The sequence below is a fragment of the Cydia strobilella genome, chromosome 1, assembly GCF_947568885.1.
Source record: "Cydia strobilella chromosome 1, ilCydStro3.1, whole genome shotgun sequence".
NCBI classification, from domain to species: Eukaryota; Metazoa; Arthropoda; class Insecta; order Lepidoptera; family Tortricidae; genus Cydia; species Cydia strobilella.
This window is the reverse complement of record NC_086041.1, coordinates 28,320,804-28,346,526: the sequence shown is the minus strand read 5'-3', so window position 1 is coordinate 28,346,526 and position 25,723 is coordinate 28,320,804. Positions and strand designations below refer to the sequence as shown.

Below are 25,723 nucleotides of genomic sequence, written 5' to 3'. Positions count from 1 at the left end.
GCTTTTTAATTTAGTGAAGGTCATAAACTGCCACTTCATATTTTGATTACAATTTTTTTTGTTTCTCTGAATTATTCTGTGTAATTCGAAATGCATTTTAACCTATAATATGTTGTCACTACTGAGGTGAAAAATGATGAGTGCAACACGAGAGCAAAGTTATTTTACATCTCGTGTTTTTGAGTCCCTCGCTACACTCAAGATTCTAACTTAGAATCATAGCTTGTGCCGGTGGATGAGACTATTGGGATTATTTCTAACCTCGTAAGTCAAACTAATTTGACTGCCGTGTACATGGAAGCAATAGAGTTATGTCCGAAGTCGGGATATTTAATGTGGCACGGGGAATATTACCTTCAGGTTGATGGAGTGGCCATGGGCTCACCGATAGCTCCTGTGACCGCCAATATCTTTATGGAATGGTTTGAAGAAAATGCTTTGAATAGCGGGCCTGTTAGACCTAGATATTGGTGGTGGTATGTTGATGACGTCTTCGCTGTTGTCTCGAAAAACAGCCTAAGGGATCTCACGGAGCACCTCAATACTAGGCATCATAAGATCCAGTTCACAGTGGAGGAAGAAAACGAAGGAAAGCTGCCGTTTCTGGATGTCTTGGTTATGCGTAAACCTTGTGGGCGGATACAAACCACAATGTATCGTAAACCAACACATACGGATCGATATCTGAGGGCAGATTCGCACCATCATCCGTGCCACTTATCTTCTGTGCCCAGAACACTGTTTAATCGGGCCTTGAACCTCTGTGATCCGCAGTACTTGGACCATGAGCTGGGTCACGTGAGGCGTGTATTGGAATGCAATGGCTATAACTGGAGGCAGAGTTATCGTGTTGCGAACGCATCAGCGCGTCCACGTTTAACTACGGCGGAGAGATTGCCCCTATACCTTACATTAAGGGCGTGACGGATGAAATCGGACACTTATTACGCCGGAGATACTGCATTAAGACGATTTTCCGTCCTCATATGAAGCTAGGACAGGTGCTGCGTTCACCAAAAGGAGAGACGGACCGAAACATTTCCACCAGATTGTCCGAGCACATACGTAGTATGAAGAATAGGGATAGCCGGGGTTCGGCGGTGACGAATCACGTAGGTATTGGATTCGGATTCGACTCACTATATACGTTTCGATAAGGTAACCGTGCTTGCGAAAGAAAAGTTTGTGATTCAGCGAAAAGTACGGGAGGCTATCGAAATTAGCCGTCATCCGAATTTTAACCGTGATCGTGGTTGGTCAGTGCCTCCAAGCTGGAAAACTGTTTTGGGTACTACGACAGTGTGGACGAACCATTAGCGAATGACGTAGTGAGTGTTGTGTGCAACCCATCATTTGACAATAATGTCGTAAACGAGGGTAGTTTCTCTCCCACCCTGCCGCCACCGGCGCCCGCGCCGAGTCATCGAGCGCGGAGGGCTGCGGCCCGCAGTCTGCGCCGGTCCGTCACCGGCAACGCAAGCTCCTGATGACGCTCCTCGGTACGGAGTGAACCATGTCGAGCGTTTTTCGACTTAAAATACGTGAGTGACCCGTTATTAATATGTTTAATATTAATGAAATGTGGTCTACAGCTCGCTGGACTCCCTAATATTCGCGAGGATGCGTATGCATTTCTTCTGAAGTAATAATAAATAATTTACGTCTATGCTATTTCCCCAAAGGATAATACCGTACTTGAGCCAAGAGTTGGCGTAAGCATAATAGGCTATTTTTGCCGATTGTAGACTAGTCGTTTTTTTTTAATTCTCTCAGGGCATATATGAACTTAAGCATTTTATTCTTGATTTTCGTAACATGTGCTTTCCAGTTTACGCCTGTATCGATATCAAACCCTAGAAGGGTGAAGGTTTCTACACATTCCAGTTTGTGGCCGTTAAAGGAATAATCAATTTCTAAAGCGCGCTTTTGTACTGGTTTAAATTGCATGATTTTTGTTTTGTTTAAATTTATTTCCATATTGTGGTCGTTGAGCCAGCCTACCACTTTATTCATTGTGTCATTTAGGTCGGTGTCCAAGGTGTCGTTATTTAAACATGATGTAAGGATTGAGACGTCATCCGCAAATAACACGCATGATTTGTCTATGACTTTAGGAAGTTCATTTATATAAATTATAAATAACAAACAACTAATTACACTTCCCTGGGGTATAGAGTGATTATTGATTTGTTCGTCTGATTTTTCGTTAGTTATTTGGCCCGTGTTATGATCGCGGTATTGGATTTCAACGTATTGCTTACGATTTTTTAGGGTTTTGTACCATTGCGCAAAAAAAGGCAAAAAAATTACGTCTGTTGTATGGGAGCCCCTCATTTATACATGAGTTGATTGAATGAAAGGTAAATTGCGGTTTAAGATTTATGGCGTATTAAAAAAACCGGCCAAGTGCGAGTCGGACTCGCGCACGAAGGGTTCCGTACCATTAAGGAAAAAACAGCAAAATAATCACGTTTGTTGTATGGGAGCCCCATTTAAATATTTATATTATTCTGATTTTAGTATTTGTTGTTATAGCGGCAACAGAAATACATCATCTGTGAAAATTTCAACTGTCTAGCTATCACGGTACATGAGATACAGCCTGGTGACAGACGGACAGACGGACAGCGGAGTCTTAGTAATAGGGTCCCGTTTTTACCCTTTGGGTACGGCACCCTAAAAACTACTTACTAGATCTCGTTCAAACCAATTTTCGGTGGAAGTTTGCATACATCATATATTTTTTTTAGTTTTATTATTTTCTTATTTTAAAAGTTACAGGGGGGGGGACGCACATTTTACCACTTTGGAAGTGTCTCTCGCGCAAACTATTCAGTTTAGAATAAAATGATATTAAAAACCTCAATATCATGAAGATGTAGACCTATCCATAGATACCCTACACGTATGGGTTTGATGAAATTTTTTTTTTTTAGTTTCAGTTCTAATACATCTGCTTACCAAGTTTCAACAGTATAGTTCTTATAGTTTCGGAAAAAAGTGGCTGTGACATACGGACGGACAGACAGACACAGACAGACAGACAGACAGACAGACAGACAGACAGACAGACAGACAGACAGACATGCCGTAGCCAAATGGAAAAAAACGGAACCCTAAAAAGATACGGCCGTTTATGCCGCAAAAAACGTAGGTATATTTCTACACTCAAGGGAATAAAAATTGATAGGATACTTCCCGTGAACCGAGAATTATGAAATTTGGCAAGGAATTTCGTCTTATACTACAAATACAGGGACAAACCTGAAAATTGTAAAGTAAAAAAAAATGTTTAAAATTTGTACGGAACCCTCAGTGGGCGAGACCGACTCGATATTTTGAAACCCGGTCGTCAGGTTAAAGGTTGGAATATAGTAAACACCCCTATACAGGACGTGCTAACAGAAATGAAACGTAAACCACAAATCCTGTAAAATAAATATTAACATCACAACATCAGTTTTTAAACACTGGCAAAATTGTACTATAAACAAGAGTCCGGAGCTGCTTAAACTTGAAGAAATGGGGCCTTGTTGTCCATGATTGAAAAAGGACTTAAGTTTTAGTTTGTTAACTACTAGCGACCCGCCCCGGCATACATAGGGACAGACAGACAGCAGGAAGCGACTTTGTTTTATATACTATGTAGTGATGTTAAAATCAATTGCAGTATATTTCATTAAATACGTCGAAAAACATAACAAAGCGTTAGAAACTTTAAAGGACCCTATCATACATACTCCAACTTTTTTCTTAAACGTTTCATGATTGGTGCCGTTACCATAACACCAAGATTACACATACCCTCGTAAGGCCCACCATACAAAGTTTTCCTATTTTTAATTTGAACCTTGTTGTATAGAAGATTAGGGTGACTCGTTTGTTTTAGAAAACAATGAAACAAAAGAAATGCTACTTAATTCAGTTAGTGTAAGGTTCAAATTAGATTGAAACAGAGTGTACATTGTAATGCACATTGGGCCTTACGAGGTTATACTTAAACATCATTTTTAATTTATTCAAACTGTATAACTACCTATTTAAGTACAACAGACAATAGACATCTGTAACCTACATTTTAACTCTTATTATTATTATTGTTTATCAGACGTGCCTAGATACTAACTACATCTGTTCGGAATGGTATTTCTTAGCGGACCCCCAACTGTTAGGTAGTTATGTACCTGTCTAGGTCTTAAAATGCGGAACTCATCATTCATTATAACTCTAGCCTAGCACCTACGAGACGATCCGTTATCACTCACTTTCAAATAGTACAATGATGATGAATCGACTTTATATTTCTGTTCCGACTAGGTCAAGCAGACAAAGACTTAATACAAAATGTAGGCCATCAATCCTAACGAAGTAACTTCAGGTAAGTACATGCTTGACCAGTTTTTATCTAAGTTGGACTAGATGGTAGAATAGACTGAAGTGATATCAGCATGTGAAAGTAAAGTGCTGTCTCTTTTCCCCATATAATAGCAGAGCTAGAGTAGCCTTTCTAATATACTCGCTTTTATGACTTCATTACCATTTCAATTTCGCGTAGTGGTTTTAGGTTAGATGTAGAAGTAATGAGATGTATTAAAAATAGATGTAGGTGTATGATAGTCCTAAACGTTCTTACTTATCACATACTTATACTAGATGCACTACATATGCCTTATTATTTCTATCACACCATAACACTCCTAAATATCTAACAGTTTTATGAAACACAAAACGTTGTGGTATCTATCCCGTCGTTGTGAATAATAATAAGCTTATGTTTTCCAACAATCGCAACGGTATTTCATAAAAATAAATTATTTTCACACATGGTAAAATAATTGTGTATAATTATTAATAATTCCGCATTTTCAATCTTGATGTAGGTAACAATAACATTTGAGGAGCACAACAATCATCCATCTGATTAAACAATGCTTTACAACTTTTACTAAGTTTATCGTGTCGAAACTCATTTATTCATTTATTCAAAATATATTCACACAATACCTATAAACTTGATATGAAATAAATTTGCATGCTGTTGATAAACTGCTGAAGAAGATAAAACATTTCTATATTTAACCTAAGATAAGACTTATTGTAGGTAGAGGTACCCGTTTTCTGCAAATAAGCTATCAAACGCAAATTTAAAGGAGCGCAGTAAAGGTTAGTTATTGGATTACAGCACCTAAAGTAATTTCAAAATAAGTAATTAAACTTTTTTTGCGTTCCTGTAAATTTGTCCATGAGTGTATTTCTATTTATATTCTATTTAGTCTTAGTATCTACAATTACAATTCATAATAAACATACAATGCTTCGAACACACACACATTACTTCGAATCCGAGCGATCGTCGGCTAATCCTGTCTCTTTCACGCAAAGGGAAACCTTTATAAAAAGCGCTTAAAGATAAGGGTAACCCTTATTAAGAGCTAGCCTTATTTTTGGTTAGCTTTTTGGTAAGGGTTAGTCAAAGGTAAGGGTATGAATAGGCTTGCAGTTCAAAAGGGAAAGTCTTTCAATGTGTTAGCCGTGTTTAAGTGTCACCCATTGAAAGGGTTTTATCGCGGAAAGGGTTGTCCGGTCCCTGGTTGAAAAACTGATGAATTTGTTGCCGCAGCGATGTGTTAGGTCTTTTGCACAAGCCTAAACTAAACCTTACGTCGCTTTTGTCTTCAGAATCAGTGTACAATGACGACTGGAACATCCCTCGTGCTGGCGGGCAGCTTCTTCGCGGCCAAGAACAAGTATGTGGACGACGAGAACATGAACGCCGTGTTGACAGGAAGGATTTCCGGCAAGCGACGAGATTACGAGTGAGCCAACTTTATTCATTCATTCATTCATTTTAAATCTGGTGCTATATGTAGGTTCAGTCAGCATAATAGTAGCAAAAGAAACAACGCGCCGGATGTTGTCAGTTCGTACCCTGGATTACTTTTCCAAACATTTATTTTATTATACCTGTTTAGTTCGCGTTTTAAAGTATTTGTTATAGTCTGATTGCTCTGATATATACACATAGAGACACATATATTATATTTTTGACGCATAGGCTGATAATACGTACTTACGTTGTTTTGATGCTGACTGAACAATCTACTTATATCTAAACAGTCAAAACACATCGGACTTTAAAAATGGATTAGATATTAGATTAAAAAGGTATAAAACTAAAAGCATAAAATGTACATATAAATGAACAAGTCTTAAAATCATAATTACCACTCGCTGCCAGTATTCAGTTGTTATCATTGTGGTCGGTTTGCATAACCTTATTCAACCAGATTGATTTATTTTGTCAAATGAAGACAAGATAACTTTAATAAAAAACGCATCGATATATACCTAGTACAACATTTATAGGGTAATTACTAGTGATGCATTTTTCTAACCATGACTAAGCAAATAATAAGATTGACTTTTGACGTGTGAACTTCGCCTAAGTATGAAGTACAAGTAGTAGTGTAAGTACAAAACAAATTTTATAGGTACTTTTTATAATAAATACCTACCTAAGGATTATTTTAACCCCAACAGTATTCAAATTACCTATAGAAATAGAAACCTCTTCAACGAGATTGCGTACGCCAGGTTTGCAGTCCAAAAGTCAATATTATTATTTACTTAGTCTTGTTTAGAAATGCATCACTAGTTTTCCCTATTACGAAACATCAATCGTTATCATAATTGCTTTCAAATCCATGCAAATAAGACATTGTGGTTTTTGTGGACAAATTAATTAGGAAATGTTAATTGTGGTGATTAGTTATTGTCGAATGGCGTAAACTTAGTTTTAATTAGGTCAGAGTAGACAGAAAATCTATTTAAAAAAATACTTCGCCCACCAATGAACTTGAAAAATACTCAGTGGTTCAGCCAGGAAAAAATAAAATCCGAATTCATGAAATATGACTTTTCTCTAAAACTATTAAACTTTTTCATACCATCCTTTTTTTGTTTCATTAAATAGTATATATGTCCTGAAAGAAAATTGAGTCTCCATCTTTAAAATTTCTGTAAAAAACACGTGTCAAAATTTCAAACAGAAAAATTTTTCATTCCGGAAGAATTAACCACCACCACTTATTTAACGTTCTGTCAGTCATATTAGTTTGATGGTTAAAATCGAAAAGCAACAGTGTCAAAATTAAAAAACCGGCCAAGTGTGAGTCGGGCTCCCGTTCCAAGGGTTCCGTACATTACACAATTTTTAACAATGTATTTTTTTATGTGAAACGTGAGTGAAGTCTTTAAAAAACCCATAGGGGTTGGATCAACACTTAAGTATAATTAAGTCCGACTCACGCTTGACTGCACATTTCTAATAGGTTTTCCTGTCATCTATAAGTATACAGTAAAAACTTTATTTTTTAATTTTCTCATTTACCCCCCAAAAGTGGCCCCCATGTTTAAAATTAATTTGTTTACGTTACATGTCCTCCTTTGGGTCACAAACTTATATATGCGTACCAAATTTCAACTTAATTGGTCCAGTAGTTTCGGAGAAAATAGGCTGTGACAGACAGACAGACGCACGAGTGATCCTATAAGGGTTCCGTTTTTTCCTTTTGAGGTACGGAACCCCAGAAATATATTGGTTGTTTTATTTTATTTTATTATTATACCATTCTAACGCCGCCAAAGAACATAAGCCTTAATCCTCTTTAGAAGTAAAAAAAGATTGTTTACATTTACATTAATATTACTTAGCTTTAGCCTGTCCAGATGGACTAAAAAAAATTATACTTATGTCAGTTTTCGCCATTTGAACTTGTAAACCAAAAACTTGTTCTAATCATCAAAATTCCTTGCTTTGACTTGCCTTTATTTATGTATATATGTTTTCGAAAGAGCGAGCAAAGCGAAGTTCTTACATTCAACTTGGAACACACGGCTGGCTAAGGGCACGTCTCGGCATTTCAATGTTTTTAAGCTGAACTATCAGATGATAGTTTGATGGACAATAACTTAAATAGATTTATTCTAATTTAAATTAAATTGGGTAAACGTGTAGATGAAGGTATTATATTTTAGTCATTAAAGTATGAACAGGCTCGATTGGAGCTAGAAGAGCGTAGAAGGCCAAAAAGCTATTTGTGAGGGGTCTTGCTATTCTAGAAAAAAGTATGGTCGAGATTCGTATCAAATGAAAGTGCTCGGTTAGCGCATTTATAATATTGTTTTTGAAATTACGATATTAAAATAATTGGCAAAATTTATTAAAAAAAAATTACCTAAACAAAATATAGGTATTTGACATTTGACAAGAAAGATTACAGGGTTATTACAGATACAGTTTATTTTAATCTCTATGGGATTTAAATCTATCAGTTAAGGGCTTCACAGACCTTGCAATAAATCGCACGCGGTTTTCGATCCTTTGCCGACTAGGTAAGTGCATTCAATTGATCTCACTCTTTGGCGAACCGTGAGTTTTCAGTCCGAGCGAACTACTAGTCATACAAAAATACAAAATTCTTGTGTATTGTTTCACATACAGACAGACGCGGCGGGGGACTTTGTTTTATAATAGGACTATGTATTAAATAAATAAATAAATATAAATATTATAGGACATTCTTACACAGATTGACTTAGTCCCACGGTGAGCCCAAGGAGGCTTGTGTTATGGGTACTCGGACAACGATATATATAATATATAAATACATACATAGAAAACACCCATGACTGAGGAACAAATATCCGTGGTCATCACACAAATAAATGCCCTTACCGGGATTTGAACCCAGGACCATCGGCTTCACAGGTAGGGTCACTACGCACTAGGCCAGACCGGTCGTCGTATTGATTGATGTAAGTAGTTTTACTCAGCACACGCAGCTTTACCTATTCTGCAATGTTTATTTAGTCCTCAGGCTGAGCAAAGCGGGACCATTCAGATTTATATATGTGTTTTTGATTTGATATTGTAGCAGGTCGATTTTTTAGATGTCAGGATATAGGCACGTTTTTATAACATACATATAACACATTGTTCAGGCAAGGTCATTGAAATAAGGTAAACTAAGGCATCATCATTCTTATTAGATGGGAGATGAACGCGCGGGATATTTTTAGGGTTCCGTACTCAAAAGGTAAAAACGGGTCCCTATTACTAAGACTCTGCTGTCTGTCTGTCTATCATCTCATGAATCGTGATAGCTAGACAGTTGAAATTTTCACAGATGATGTATTTCTGTTGCCGCTATAACAACAAGTACTAAAAACAGAGAGAATAAAATAAATATTTAAGCGGGGCTCACATACAACAAACGTGATTTTTTTGCGTAATGGTACGGAACCCTTCGTGCGCGATCCCGACTCGCACTTGGCCGGTTTTTTAACCCTTTATTAGCTATCGCGCGGTGAATACTGAGCAACTTTTACTATTAATGGAGCTTATCCCGAAACCGCGGATTTTTTTTTTATACTCTCATACAAAACATCGACATCTGATTGGAAAAAAATGTAGGGTAGCCAATATTTGTAAAGTAAAATTTGCACAGTTTGATCAATAGATTGATCTCGCAAAATACGGTTAAGGGTTGAATATACACCCTGAGCGACATATATGCCATAAAATACAAATAATATAAATTTTGCTTAGTAAATGTACCTTTTGTTAGGATTTATATATGTGATACGTAATAGGATCACGCCGGTGTGTCGCTTTGACAACGGATCAAACGAAAGCTAAAGATAGAGGACCAGCCAGACCTATCCATTAAACCCCTATGTATGTCCAGCGAAAATAAATATGTATACATTTATTCACCTTATTGCAATGGATTAAGAGAAGAAATGTATTCCTATTTATGAATTCGACTGTACACAGACCGTAAACTACGAGTGTTTTCGTTTCAGATGGCAGATTGTGTGGAGAAATGTTCTGGCGTTCGTATATCTGCACGTCGGTCTTATCTACGGTTTCTATCTCATTTTCACCGGCAATGTCAAGCTATGGACACCCATTTTTGGTAAGATTTGTATAAGTTGTTAATCAGAATATGAAGACAACAGACAAATATCGTTGATTACTTATTTCTACCGTTGATCATGTCGTGGCTTGAGGCTATTTGAAACATTTCTGGCTGTTTACTTGCAGACTTAATGATATATCTTCACGACAATCATAAAGTTGATGAAAGTAATGTTCCTACTCAACAAGTCCATTGTGGTTGTTTGAAAACTTAGATTAAGTCCAATTACCTCTCGCATGTTATTTCTTCACCTAAATTTAGTGTGGTTGGCAAACTGTGTATATACCGTTAGCTTGGGCCAGTGTATTAAGGCCGGAGTTTTTAAAGATCCGTTAGACTAGCCTCATCCCGCGTGTTTGCCTGTGTAGAAGTCGTTAAACTCTCATAAGGTCTAAGAGACGGGTCGGCAATCTTTTGAAGAGAAGAGCCAACCGCATTACAAATAATCGTTTTTAGGAATCTCAAAGAGCCTCAAATGTTGATTTCAGTCCTACAAGTGTAATTTTTTTGGGTGTCTTGTAGAACCGCATTTGCAGGTTCAGAGTTGCATGTGGCTCGCGAGTCGCGGTTTGTCGATCCCTCAATTAAAAGATCCTTCCTTACGTAACATTGTCTTCGATTACTGTGATGGTTAACATATCACCGTATTTTATCGCCTAGACGCGACGGAAACGTCCGGGTGTATTTTAAATTTATCATAAGTAAAATAGTTTTATATCATGAGATTCGAACATAGTGGATTGATCTGTTACAGCGGTAATATTCACGCTCCTGTCTGCCATCGGTGTGACCGTGGGCGCTCACCGACTATGGGCGCACCGCGCGTATAAGGCGCGCTGGCCCATGCGCTTGGCGCTCGCCTTTCTCCAGACCATGGCCTTCCAGAACCACATCTACGAGTGGGTCCGGGACCACAGGTGAGATATCAGTAGTCCACTTATTTGCTTGACACCAAACCTGATTTCTGCCATGAGCCATGAGCCATGAGTGTCACGTTAGAAGCGTACCGTCACGTGAGATTTTTGATAGACATTTGGCGCAACAACCTAAACTTTATCAAGGACTCCAAAGTACTTGTCAATTGATATTTAATTATTATTTTGTGATCTGTTTTAAACACACTAACCATTGTATCTACGTAGCACATTTTCAAAGCATTTTCCTCTACCGCACGTATACAAAGATAGCATTTTTCCTTAAACATATATAATTGGAAATTGCGAGCACATCAATATTTCTAATAGCGACCGCCCGCCCATAGTAGCCCGTGAATGCTTTTATTTATATAAGTAGGTACTTACCTACTTATATAAATAAAAGCGCTTACCACGTATTACCTACTTAGGTAGGTAATAAGTGGTTAAGCTCTCTTATCAAAGCCGGACGCGTAGCGCTATGAAGTTCTCTTTGATTTGCTTCTGATTTCTGATTTATATTCCCGCATCCGTATTTCATGTACGGTTTAATAGGGTAAGAAAAACATTGGGACAAAAGAAACACTTGTAGGGAACTATTATGCTGTTCTTCTTGTAAAATAAACTGTGTTCATCTTAACCATGACTTATCAAGTGACTAAAATAAGTACTTAATCCGAAACCCCTTTATAAATAATCAACAAGTTAGAGCGTTTTCACATTGTCCGCACCGACATCGGATGTCGGAGACCTTTGGAGAAAAACAGCTACTAGGAAATGCCCTATGGCATCAAGCACTTTATTGCTAACTGTACTTCCTCTCCTTTACATGTTATACTCTTCATTAGCTTTCTAGTGAGCCTAAACTCAATATTTCTGTGTTTTTCCATGGAAAACTTCCTATATACATGGTGGCTAAATAATAAGTGCATCCCCGTTGCCAGGGAGGTTTTGGGATTATACTGATCAACTTTTACTACGGGACCAATCACGAAATCGCGAAAAAAAATTTACCCTCCCATAGAAAATGGACCAGCCAAAATGTATGAAACGGACAAATTTCTTTTCTCGATTTCGGGGTTGGTCCCATAGTAAAAGTTGCTCAGTATAATTCTAAAACCTCCCTAGCAACGGGAATGCACTTATTGTTTAGCCACCATGTATATACACTCGTAGGTATATATCCTGTCCTGCCTATGGTAATTAGCAGATTGTGTCACAAGGGAGCAAAATGACATATTTACGGCGAGGGCGTACAATTGAATCCTAAACGAAGCGAAGGATTCTATAATAGAATCCTGAGCGTAGCGAGAGATTCTAACATAGAATCCTGAGCGTAGTGAGGGATTCAAGTGTTAACGCCCAAGGTGAAAATAATTTTGCTACCATGTGACACATACTGCTTTTCACATCACCTATGAGGAAATTACATACATATATTAGGTTTCAAAACATTATTATTTTAAGCAAAGATCGATACGGACAAAGTGCGAAAAATATGTATACACGACCTTAGTAATACATACTTCTGGCACTTCTGGCACTTTGTCCGTATCGATATTTTCAGACGTGACTGTACTGACAAATTAAAAGTACCTACAGCTCATAATTATGTACCTAATATCTTTTCAAAGACAGCAGCAAACACCTAAAATGATACATTGAAAATCAAGTACATTATTTTTGTAGATTTTTCTGGTAACAAATTAGCTCTTACCCCTTTGAAAAAAATCTTCGGAAGAACACTATTATGAAGACTGATATCACTTATATTTATAATTATAAAGTTATTGATTTAAACTAAGTATTTACAAATTTATACACAATACAGAACCGCATAATTATGCTTTGTGAAATATATGTACAAAACTTTTTAAATATAAACTTTTAAAATTGCATAGACAAGTATGGCTGCGTTAAAGGAGACCTAAAATGTCAAAATAAAAATAAAATTATTAAACTAATGTTTTTTTACGTTTCTTTGTAAATATTATGCGAATTAATTAATTTACGTAATTTAAATAAGCTATTTATTAATTTAAAATACGCTAACTACATTTATTATTTAGAATTACAACAAAATATTATTTAAGTTAGAAAAATTGTATGCACGTAATCGATTATAAAGGAATTGTAATCGATTATATGCATACTAATCTCATATGTCTTTGTGTCAATATTTCATACTGGCAACAAAATGTCCTTGAACAGAAAAGTGCCACTTTGATCCCTAGAGGGAAAAAAAGTTCCCTTTTCGAATAGGTGATGTGAAATAGTTATTTGTGCAACAAGAGAGGAAAGTTGGTTTTTCTTGCGAGTGTTTATTTTGAGTCCCGAGAAAGCGAAAGATTCTAAGGTAGAATCTTGAGCGTAGCGAGGGACTCAAAAACACGAGATGTAAAATAACTTTGCTCTCGTGTTGCACACATAATTTTTCACCTCAGTAGTGAGAACATATTAAAGGTTAAAATGTATTTCGAATTACACAGAATAAACAGAAAAAAAAGTATTATAATATGTACGATACGATAAGATACGATACGATACGATACGATACGATACGAGACCGGACCGGACCGGTCTCGTATCGTATCGTATCGTACATATACCGGACCGGACCGGACCGGACCGGACCGGACCGGACCGGACCGGACCGTACCGTACCGTACCGTACCGTATCGTACCGTATCGTACCGTATCGTACCGTACCGTACCGTACCGTGCCGTGCCGTACCGTACCGTACCGTACCGTACCGTACCGTACCGTACCGTACCGTGCCGTACCGTACCATACCATAAAAAAAATGTAATAAAAGTATGAAGTTCATGGCCTTCACTAAATTAAAAAGCTACATTGTTTCACTCCCTGGAGTGAGGAAAGTCGCACTTTTCTCACTCCAGGGAGTGACGAAAGTAGGCTTGTTCGAGCTGCTGAGGTGAAAAAAAACTTGAAGTTCGTGTTTTCGCGATGGCAATAGATTCTCTACCTACGAAACATTGTGGAAAATAAAAGTGGATTCGTGACTTCTGATAGGTAAATACGATCTTCATAAATTATCCTTTAGTGTCGAATTCATTAGTGACCTATCCTATTATATTCCATGTATTATTTAAAAATTATTTATGTATATTATGTTTATATGGTTAATGTTTTAAAATTTCAGGGACTAATATTCACTTAATTGTTATTACAAGTTAAAAAGAGATGTTGATTACGATACAAGTGCGAAAAGTAGGAGATTCGCAACTAGTGGCAATAAATTAAAACACGACCGAAGTGTTCTAAATCGACACGTGTTGCGAATAACCTATTCGCACGTGTATCGTACAATGTTTTACAGTAGGTACATATGGCTCCTTTAAGTTTTCGACATAGGCACGTATAGTGCTAATTACCCCACTAGGGCGGTAAAGTAGCATCATATGTACCTACTGTAAAACAAGATAATATTTAAAAGGTTTTTCAACTTGTAATTATATATAATCTCAAAGATTAAATCAAATCCTGGTGTTTTATTCAAAACAAGTTCTTCGTGTTGATGCTTTGGCTTTCGCATGAAAAGAAAACGAATTTGTCACGTGTCCGTATCATTTGTACAGTACATATTATGTACTGTAAAACGTTGTACAATACACGTGCGAATAGGTTATTGTTTTTATAATGGGTCTGATTTGATTGACTCTGACTAGGTACTTACACATTCATTAATTCTGTTCAACAAAAATATATTTTAGCAAACGTTGTGCTTTGTTGGCGAACAGTTTTCAAAATAATTGTGACTCGAATGTTCGCATGTCATGCCGAATATTCGGTGGTTCAGCCGTAATATTCGTTATTCGGCCAAAACCACTATTCGGGGCATCTCTACATTTAACCCTCATTAATACTCGTATGATTCCCATGATTCCAGGTGTTCTCAAGTTTAACACGAGCAGCGTAGCTTTCAGTGACTATATGCCGAATTTATTACACTGTTAGTCGATTTTTTGCATATATTTAGCTTCGTAGATAATTTTATTTATTAAGAGGGGGCGAACACAAACATTTAGCTCTTATATTAAATTTTCAAACGTATATATATGTATATCGTTACCCTGCATACCACAGCGACCGACCAATCACGTGTCGCCGCGGTCAAGATGAAAATACATCAACCCGCTACTATTCAATGAATAAGCAGTTGCGTTGATGTTCTGTGTACTATATTTTCATCTAGTCAGATACTTACCTAATTTTGTTTAATTATTTAGGTTCTATAGTGGAAAATATATTATTTTAGTTGACTCGTAGAAAAAGGATTGTATACAATAGTCATATCAAGCAAACTGAGCAAACTTTGTGGCCTCAATACGGTACTCGACTGAAAAGCTTTCTATTATATCACGATTGTATAAAATACTAATTTGATTTTAGATAATACAGTAACTACGCCTATACATTAAGAAACTGTACACTGGTTGCCTAGCTACATAAACTCCGACCAGTAATGATCTCTGCAATGAGCATTTTATTTGACATTATATTTTCTCGCATTCTAAATAGGGATTCGTGGAATTGAAGAATCAAATAACAGATGAATGTAGAAATTTTTATTATTACTCGGGCACGTGACAAATTCGTCTTCTTTTCATGCAAGAGTGAAAGCATCAACATAAAGAACTTGTTTCGACAAAAAAAAACAGGTCTTGATTTACATAATGAGATTATACATACATCAAGTTGCAAAAACCTTTTAAATATTTATAAAAATACATATTTATAGAAATATGTACCTAATAATACTAAGTTGAGTAGGTATGCTAAAGATACCTCGTGATTGTAATTAAGAGACACCGAAGTAAAACAAAAGAGCATTTAAAAATAATACTAATCCGGTATATCTACCATATAGGTACAGTTTTATATTATTTGAAATGTATGTCAAATAATATAATACTGTAATTACATAAATCATTTTTTTATAAGTAAATACATGTAAAAAGAATAATTTGTTGCGCAATAAATATTCCTTATTGCCCGCCAAACACCTGTTTGGCGGTTTCTTTAAAAACCTGTGCACTTATCTAAGTGCACAGGTATTTAAAGGATCGATCACCCCTGTACTACCACGTGACCATAGGCAACGGAAACACAGGCGAACAATATGCTTGTTTGTCACCATCGTAGTATAATAAAGATAACCGACGATCGGTAACTAAAATCTAACATGTCAATTTAAATAAGTAGGTATCTGGCAAAAAAATTGTTAATACTTGGTGCCCAAATATCGTATTGTCATCTGTTCTGTAATATTTATACCTGCAGTTTCTAAACGATACGGCTATTGGAAGTAGGTTAAAATCAACTTTCAAGATCTTATTACCTGCATTGTTAGTTCACAAGTGAAATATTATAAATATGTTAAAAAACTCAAACCTTGTCTCTAGCAAATAAAAATTCATTCATTCATTCAAAATAGAATACTTGTTATTGATACACATGGCTGTTCCAGGGTCCACCATAAGTACACGGAGACGGACGCGGACCCGCACAACGCGCGGCGCGGGTTCTTCTTCTCCCACATCGGCTGGCTCATGGTCCGCAAGCACAAGGAGGTGCTCGAGAGGGGCGCCCAAATCGACATGTCCGACCTTGAAAAGGACCCCATCGTCATGTTTCAGAAGAAGTAAGTTTAGACCCTAGAAAACTCCGTTTTTAGGGTGCCGGCCGTAGTCAACTAGAATCCCTTATAGTTAGTGTCGCCATGTCCATCCGTCTGTCCGTCCAGCTTAGCTCAGTATGTAATTTGTATGGATTACTGACGTATTACCGAAAATTTTTAGCCAAATTTTCATATCCCAAACTTTCTTTCCCAAAAACTTAAAACCCAACTAATCATTTCCCAACTTAACATGTCGCATATAAATATTTCCTAAAAGAACGTTATCCAAAAAAATATTTTGATATTTCCTTACTTTGGCAACATTCATTTTACCAAATTTTAATTACTCGAAATGATTAGTTGCCAAAGAATACAAAAACCATAACAAAACATGACAAATGTATCAGTTAAAAAAAATTTTTTTTGCCAATTTTTATTTTACCAAATTTTAATTACTCGAAATGAGTACTTACCAAAGAATATAAAAACAAAAACAAAACGAGACAAACTATTGTATTTTGTCAATTACTTAGGGTCATTGCGCTAGTTTCCAGCCATGCTCTATAGTTTTCGTCCACTTGACGAATTAGCAAATAATATATTTCATTTTTAATTTGCTACTTGCGAAATATAATTTTTATGTAGATAGATATATTGTTTAGACATTAAGGGGTAAGAGTATAGCAAAGGGGGGGCCGCTCTTGGGACTTCGAAAATTTCAGTGTAATTTTATTTTGCCAACACCAATTTTTTATTATTTTGTCGTATAAGAAATATCAAATGAAGTGTATTTGGTTATGTAAAATTTTTCTCTAGGATCAATAATTATGAAGATAGGTGAGGTTGTAACTAACAATAGTAGGTACAATACGAGTAACATGTCCGTTCTGTTTAATCGCGGTCAACCTAACACACTCCTCCTCGCTTCGCTCGTCGTCGCACCTATCTTGCCTCTGCTACTTAAATTTACTGTTTACACATTTTCTTATAATACAAAGTTTTGAATAGACATAATTTGTCAAATAGTGGTTTTGCAATACAGTTATTTGACCAAACATTTTTGAGTAAAGATATCTTTGGACAAAATAATTTTGTCCAGCCGTTTATTTGACAAAAATAAATAAGAGCAAACATTTATAGTCCAAGTAAAACATTTGGGAATAAAACAGTTGGTCTTATAAAAGTTGCTAAGTAACAGTTAGGGAAATGATCATTTGTCGGATTGTAAGTTTGTCAAATGTTTATATGGGAAAGATTGAGTTGACAAACGTGCAGTTGGTAAAGTTTGGTTGGAAAACGAAATTTGGTCAAAAAAAATTCGGTAAAATGAAGGGATCCCAATTTGTATGAAAAATGCGAAGTCTAGTGTTCATAATTTTTAATAAAAATATGCAGTACCTAGGCGGTGCAGAGAAAAAACCGGCCAAGTGCGAGTCGGATAGCGCACGAAGGGTTCCGTACCATTACGCAAAAACCGGCAAAAAATCACGTTTGTTGTATGGGAGCCCCACTTAAATATTTATTTTATTTTATTTTTAGTATTTGTTGTTATAGCGCTAACAGAAATACATCGTCTGTGAAAAATTTAACTGTCACGCTTCTTGAGATACAGCCTGGTGACAGATAGACGGACAGAGGAGCGGAGAACGGAACCCTAAAAATGAAAAACTGATTCAGTTTACGTTATTAGAATAAAATATATTTTATTGGGACAATGATTTAGGAAGAACAAAATACTGAAAAGATGTGTTTTTAGACAGTTAATCAGATCTGCGGCCAGTCCAGGTTTAAGTGAATAATTTGGTACAATTTGATTACAGAACGTATCTAGTGGTGATGCCCTTCCTGTGTTTCCTACTGCCGTCGTGGATACCGGTGTACTGCTGGGGCGAGGACCCGTGGACCTCGTGGTACGTGGCCTCGATCTGGCGGTACACGATGTCGCTCAACTTCACGTGGCTGGTCAACTCGGCGGCTCACATCTGGGGGAACAAACCTTTTGACAAGTAAGATACAACACTTACATGCATCCGAGCCTAGCTAAGATCAAAATCGTACATTGACAAACGCCAAACGAAAATAGTAGATTGTGTCACAAGGGAGCAAAATGACATATTTACGGCGAGGGCGTACAATTGAATCCTAAACGAAGCGAAGGATTCTATAATAGAATCCTGAGCGTAGCGAGGGATTCTAACATAGAATCCTGAGCGTAGTGAGGGACTCAAGTGTTAACGCCCAAGGTGAAAATAATTTTGCTACCGTGTGACACACACTCGTACTGCTTTTCACATCACCTATGAGGAATTTACATACATATATTAGGTTTCAAAACATTATTATTTTAAGCAAAGATCGATACGGACAAAGTGCCAAAAATATGTATACACGACCTTAGTACGAGCCCCGATGTATATGTTTTCGTCTAGTCAGACCATTTTTTGAGGTTCTCGCGTTTGTACAAAAATAAAGTTTAAGTTTAAAAATCATAACATTTAATGCTAATGCTAATGTAGTTTAATTTATAGGTATATGGTAATATTCTCTAATAACTAAATTCAAATACAAGAAATACCGTTTGTACTAAAAGAAAAAAAATAACGAATTTTTATTTTTTTGTACAAACGGTTAGGAATATAACAGATGTGAAAAGGGCTATTACTAGGGAAAGCAACACGGCTCTACCAATGTACTGACAATTTTGTTTCGAGTCCATGCATGCAGCAGTGCTATAGGAGGGGACAATATGATTTGGAGAACGTTTTTGAAAAGTAATTTTTTTTAACAATAAGTCTCATGCAATTTTATTATACGATCAAAATAAACTAGATTAAACATTACTATTACGGTTCCCATTACTGGGTCATTTTATCTTCATGTGTAAAATTTATTAGTCTAAACAAAATTGTTGTGTGGAACTAGACGAACTAATTTGCATCGGGGCTCGTATAGGTACATACTTCTGGCACTTTGTCCGTGTTTGTGTATTTTCAGACGTGACTACACTGAAAAATTAAAAGTACCTACAGCTCATAATTATGTAATATCTTTTCAAAGACAGCAGCAAACACCTAAAATGATACAATAAAAATCAAGTACATTATTTTTGTAGATTTTTCTGGTAACAAATTAGCTCTTACCCCTTTGAACCAAATCTTCGGAAGAACACTATGAAGACTGATATCACTTATATTTATTATTATAAAGTTATTGATTTAAACTAAGTATTTACAAATTTATACACAATACCGCATAATTTAAGCATACATTTTAGGTCTGTGGCATAATTATGCTTTGTGAAATATTTGTACAATTTTTTTTTAATATAAACTTTTTAAATTGCATAGACAAGTATGGCTGCATTTAAAGAGACCTAAAATGTCAAAATAAAAATTAAATTATTAAACTAATGTTTTTTTTACGTTTCTTTGTAAATATAACGCTAATTAATTAATTTACTTAATTTAAATATGCTATTAATTAATTTAAAATACGTTAATTACATTTATTGTTTACATACATACATATAATCACGCCTATTTCCCGGAGGGGTAGGCAGAGACCACGGATTTCCACTTGCTACGATCCTGACATACCTCTTTCGCTTCCTTCACTTTCATAACATTCCTCATCGCTCGTGTCGGTAAGCATGATAAAGATATTGAAAGGAGAGTGAGTGCTGGAAATCGCGTGAATGGGGCACTTAACGCTTTTATGAGCAGCCAGAAGGTGTCGCAAAAGGCACGGTTGGCTGTGCATAGAGGGGTGCTGGTGCCTACACTTATGTACGGTAGCGAAAGTTGGGTATGGCAGAAGAGGCATCAGAGCCAAGTTAATGCAGTGGAAATGAGAGCGTTGAGAAGTGTGTGTGGTGTGAGATTACAAGATAGAATTAGGAACAGTGTGATAAGGGAAAAGTGTGGACTGAGCGAAGATGTAGTGACAAAAATTGAGAAAGGTATGTTGAGATGGTTTGGACACGTGGAAAGAATGAGTGAAAGAAGGCTAACAAAGAGAGTGTATAAGGGAGAGGTAGAAACGGGAGTTGGAAGGGGCAGACCTCGGCGGACTTTCTCTGATCAGATCGGGGAAATCCTGAAGAAAGGCCAGGTCAAGAGCACCCTAAACCGGCGAGCGTGTATGAGGAATGTTATTGTTTACAAATACAACAAAATATTATTTAAGTTAGAAAAATTGTATGCACGTAATCGATTATAAAGAAATTGTAATCGATTATATGCATACTACCTACTTATATGTAGTCAACATTTTTGTCATTGCTCCTGCAGCCAGCTGCGATGCACACACGCCTGCTTATATTTTATAATGCAAGTACACAGGTACTTGAATCAAAGCATTTTGAATCAGGCAACATAAAGTTGTCAACTGTCATGCATGGTAGGATGGATTTTTTGGTGTGCTACTCTGCAGCGGCGCCACCATAATGAATATCGTTGGGTTATATTGTGAAATGATGTACCTAAAAGGTACATCATGTACCTATAATGTTTATGGCTGTCCCTGTGATAGGAAACGAAATAATGGGCATTGAAAGTGGCGCCGCTGGGGAGCATACCTCTCCAGCGGCGCCACATAGTACTCATAGATAGAAATGATATTAGCAATTTTTTTCGTGTGTAAATTGATGTACTAATGCTGTTTATTACGTACCTATTGTAAAATATAATATTTTTCATTAATTTGTGATTTTATTTAGTTCCTAACCTAACCGCGGGAGCGCGGGAAGAATTTCTATCTCCCACCCGCGCGCTTCTCTTACAGCTCATACCGTTTAGTTAGGTTAGGAAATCAAGAAAGTAAATAAAATCACAAATTAATGAAAAAAAATATATTTTACAATAGGTACGTAATAAACAGCATTAGTACATCAATTTACATAGGAAAAAAAAATGCTTATATCATTTCTATCTATAAGTACTATGTGGCGCCGCTGGAGAGTGGAGAGTATGCTCCCCAGCGGCGCCACTTTAAATGCCCATTATTTCGTTTCCTATCACAGGTACAGCCATAAACATTATAGGTACATGATGTACCTTTTAGGTACATCATTTCACCATATAACCCAATGATATTCATTATGGTGGCGCCGCTGCAGAGTAGCACACATTTCTTGAGCCATAAACTGTAAAAATGCTACTCTTTTATTGTTAATAGGGAAGCAAATACACGTCTACTATACTATCCATTGCTATTCTAGAAACATAGGCGCCACTGACAACGTGACCGTGGCCATCTGCGCGGTCGGCGAGGGCTGGCACAACTACCACCACGTGTTCCCGTGGGACTACAAGGCGGCAGAGCTCGGCAACTACCGCACCAATATCTCCACGGCTGTTATCGACTTAGCAGCTAAATACGGTACGCATTAATTGCCTATTTCTTGTTGTATAAGGAACAAGAGGGCGTTGCCAAGAGCGCAAATACGAAACACGTTATCTACCGATAGAGCACGATAGACGATTTTCGATATTTCGATGTTGGTGGTAGGCCCCCAGAATGATAACGAGCATGGCGGAAGTTACAACCGCACTAAGATTGCCATGCATGGTGCTATCGACTTGGAGGACAAAAAACATTTACAAGGCATATTTGCTGTTGGCGGTTCGCAATTTCCACTGTTCCATCATCCACTGTCGATTTGCAAGCGAGTTGTAAATTTAATCCAGTAACGTTGTCGCCTTTTGTAAGAGGGTGCTGCCTCTGCGTGCGTCCCATGACACGGGCAAGGGCAGCATCCGCTCGATGTACCCCTCAGGGATCGGAAACCGGTATTTTTTGTATGAGAACGAAAACGGTATTTTTTCGTTCTTCGTTAATTATTTCATTTCTAATTAGGCAATCTAATAATACGAAGTTGTTACATAAAAACACAACTGAGTCCTACATTTCGAGTATAAAATTGTTCGAAAATTATGCCTATTTAGAAGTTTTTGCAAAAAACCGGTTCCGATCCCTGGTACCCCTTTCATTTCATTAAAGTATCAAAAAGAACCTCTATGTGTTGGCTTCGGCTCCGCGCACGCCTCCCAAAGGTCCGGAACACCATTGTTGTGATGGGAAAGATATACAATAAAAATAAATATTCTTTATTGCACCACAAAGAAAACCAATTTACAAACAGATTATGACTCAAATGTTGTATTTTTGGCATTAATTTAAACAAAAAAAAAGGATTCCAGAGTTGATGTAACGAAAAATTACTTATATTTATTTATGTACTTATGTTTGCATAGGTTGGGCGTACGACTTGAAGACCGTCTCCGTTCAAATGATCAAGAACAGAGTGGCGCGGACAGGAGACGGGAGCCACCCATCCGTGCAAGAGACCAAGCAGGTCGAAGACGACCACGACCACGCCCACCCCGAGAACCCCGTGTGGGGCTGGGACGACAAGGACATGCCCGATGAAGACCGGCGATTGGTGGAAATATCACATCAGAAATCAGAATAGCGGATAACACTAACACAGAGTAAATTTCTGGGAAGGAAGTTTAGAGGGTAATTGCCTACCACGACCCACAGTCCTACTATTAGTTACTAACTTATTAAGTTATTAACTTCAACGAACTTTAAATAATGTTTAACCAGTAGGGATCTACCTACCAACTATGTTTGTGATTTGTTGAATTTTTTAACAAATCATATTGAATCCTATTTTCTGATATTTAAATTTCACAGCATTTTTAACTGATTAATGGTCGCCAGAAAATAGTTAAGCATGGCGTGGCGTTGCTCTTTTCTGTTAAATAGGTACCTATTTTGTGGGTACTTAACGCTCTCTTGAAAAAGGAAAGACTAGAATTATGGGTTCTAAGTATGTGTAAAAAAAATTCAAACGGGGAATTGGCACACTTAAGAGTCCGCAGCAAGCTCGGCCGAATTTCACCTTCCCATACAAACGGAGTTTCGTTCTCATTTTAAAACTACGTGTTGGATTGTAATGAAACTGCATACATACATTGTAATGACATATGGCATATCTAGTCCTGTAATTAGATTATATAGCTCCAGTTTATAAAACAAACGAAATAGAGCAAAAACAAGTTTTGTGTGTAAAACTTAAATTCGCTGTATTTTTAACTATGGTATCTGAAGCCACGTAAACTGATTAGGCATAGATATACCTTATCCTATTGTAAGTACAATTATATAAGACAAGCTTCAGAGCAATCTAGCCAGTCGTTTTATGAAGAATGAGAGCGTAACTACGTTTTATGAAGAACCGAGCTTGGTGCGTACTCTTAACTATTGATGCCAAACGGACAGTTTTATATGTGGAATGTATAAAATAATCTAATGTTAAGTAGGTCTTATATGTGATATTTTATACATAGAGTTAGACCAAGAAGTCTGGAGAGATTTTGACAGCACACGCAGTGCCAGTGTTATTTATACGTCATAATTTCATAGAAGTTTGACGTTTAATATAACACCTGCACTTCGTGTGCTGCCAAAATCTCTGCAGACTTTTCTTGGTTTAACTCTAGCATATATCCGATATAGCTGGTATTGGGAATCGGTCTGGCTTGTCAAATTAGTACGTAACTTTTTTCTAAATGGCAAAACGATATGGATCGTTAGCTAACAAGTATTGTTATTGTGCTGAGGGCAGCATGAAAGTGGATATAAATCGCCAACGTATGGCATCATAGGTCATAGATAATCAAACTAAAGGTAATATTTATAATGAAACGAAGCCCCAAACATAAGTAATAAAAAAACCGGCCAAGTGCGAGTCGGACTCGCGCACCGAGGGTTCCGTACTTTTTTGTATTAGTTGTTATAGCGGCAACAGAAATACATCATCTGTGAAAATTTCAACTGTCTAGCTATCACGGTTCATGAGATACAGCTTGGTGACAGACAGACGGACAGACGGACAGCGGAGTCTTATTAATAGGGTCCCGTTTTTACCCTTTGGGTACGGAACCCTAAAAACTATTGTATGTCGTGGATGTCGAATGCTTTGTTTTCCGACAGTCCGGTCCGCTTTTGTTGCGCCCAGCGCCATAATAAGTAGGCACTTTTCGAGGCGCGATACCTACCTAGAGTTAGTACGTAAATGTTTTATATTTTTGTAAATACCTACTTACTGACTTGATATTAAACATCAACAGAACTACAAAGCTTTTACAGGAAAACATTTTTGAAGAGTACAATGATTTTATAGGAGTCTTTATTTAACTTGCTGACAGAGGTTTTGAGTAAAATTATGTTGATTAATTAGGTGCTTTTAAATCTGTTTTCAGTCTCATATTTATTTTTTATATATGTAATGGTTACATATAAAGATAAGTTATAATAAGTTTAAAGTGTAGTATTTATAACGAGTACAAAATGAATATAGCCCAACTCTTTTCTAATTGGCAATTATCTTGATGTGCGATTCGTATCAATTTCACTGGGCTATTTCAGTAAAAAATTGTAATTTAATCGTAACTTAACCTTTGGTATGCTTAGGTGCAGATCTGCTCCATATATGTATATTCAACTTAAACATGAGGTGTCTAGATGGCAATTTTTTGACAGGAGCATACAAAAGGTTAAGGCAAAATGACTACTCTTGTGTTTTGCATTGTTATTGGTTTTTTCTTATAATGTAAATACAGGAAGACTTGCTCATTATTTAAAAATGTATAATTTGGTATAAACGATTAATCGTATTCATAGTAAGTATTCTTAGGCAGTTGAAAAATTAAAGAAATAAAGAAAATAAAAGCAACTTGTTTTTGTTAATTTACTTATACTTATGTTTGTCAATTTTTAACTGACTTCCAAATCTCAAAAGGAGGAGGTTATCAATCCGGTTTTTTTTATTGTTTGTTACTCCATATCTGCCATTTCTGGACCGATTTTGAAAATTCTTTTTTTGATTGTAAGTATATACATACAGATTGGTCCCATTTTTAGTCAAAAGGTAGTTCTGATGATGGGATTCATGAGGAATCGAGAGAACTCCTCAAATCTTAAAGGCATACGTTTAGAAATTTTCGCACTTTCCTCACTCCAGGGAGTGACGAAAGTAGGCTTGTTCGAGCTGCTGAGGTGAAATAGTTATTTGTTATACAAGGGTGAAAAGTTGTATTTTACCCGCGAGTGTGGAATTGAAACACGAGCAAGCGATCCTGATCCTGAGCGTAGCGAGTGTTTCAACACACGAGAA

The 25,723-nt window shown here is 36.8% G+C and overlaps 1 protein-coding gene across 1 annotated transcript in view; it reads left to right on the top strand.

The window, feature by feature from the left end:
* Positions 1–25,082, top strand: part of LOC134743962 (acyl-CoA Delta-9 desaturase-like) — a 39,233-nt gene extending 14,151 nt beyond the window's left edge. Inside the window, exons 2-8 of the mRNA XM_063677596.1 lie at positions 5,680–5,816; positions 9,868–9,980; positions 10,738–10,900; positions 16,390–16,563; positions 18,360–18,545; positions 21,758–21,918; positions 22,794–25,082. Of these exons, the coding sequence (XP_063533666.1) occupies positions 5,692–5,816; positions 9,868–9,980; positions 10,738–10,900; positions 16,390–16,563; positions 18,360–18,545; positions 21,758–21,918; positions 22,794–23,011 (1,140 nt within the window). The 5' untranslated portion in view covers positions 5,680–5,691 and the 3' untranslated portion in view covers positions 23,012–25,082. The remainder of the gene's footprint in view (positions 1–5,679; positions 5,817–9,867; positions 9,981–10,737; positions 10,901–16,389; positions 16,564–18,359; positions 18,546–21,757; positions 21,919–22,793) is intronic.
* The last annotated feature ends 641 nt before the right edge of the window (positions 25,083–25,723 follow it).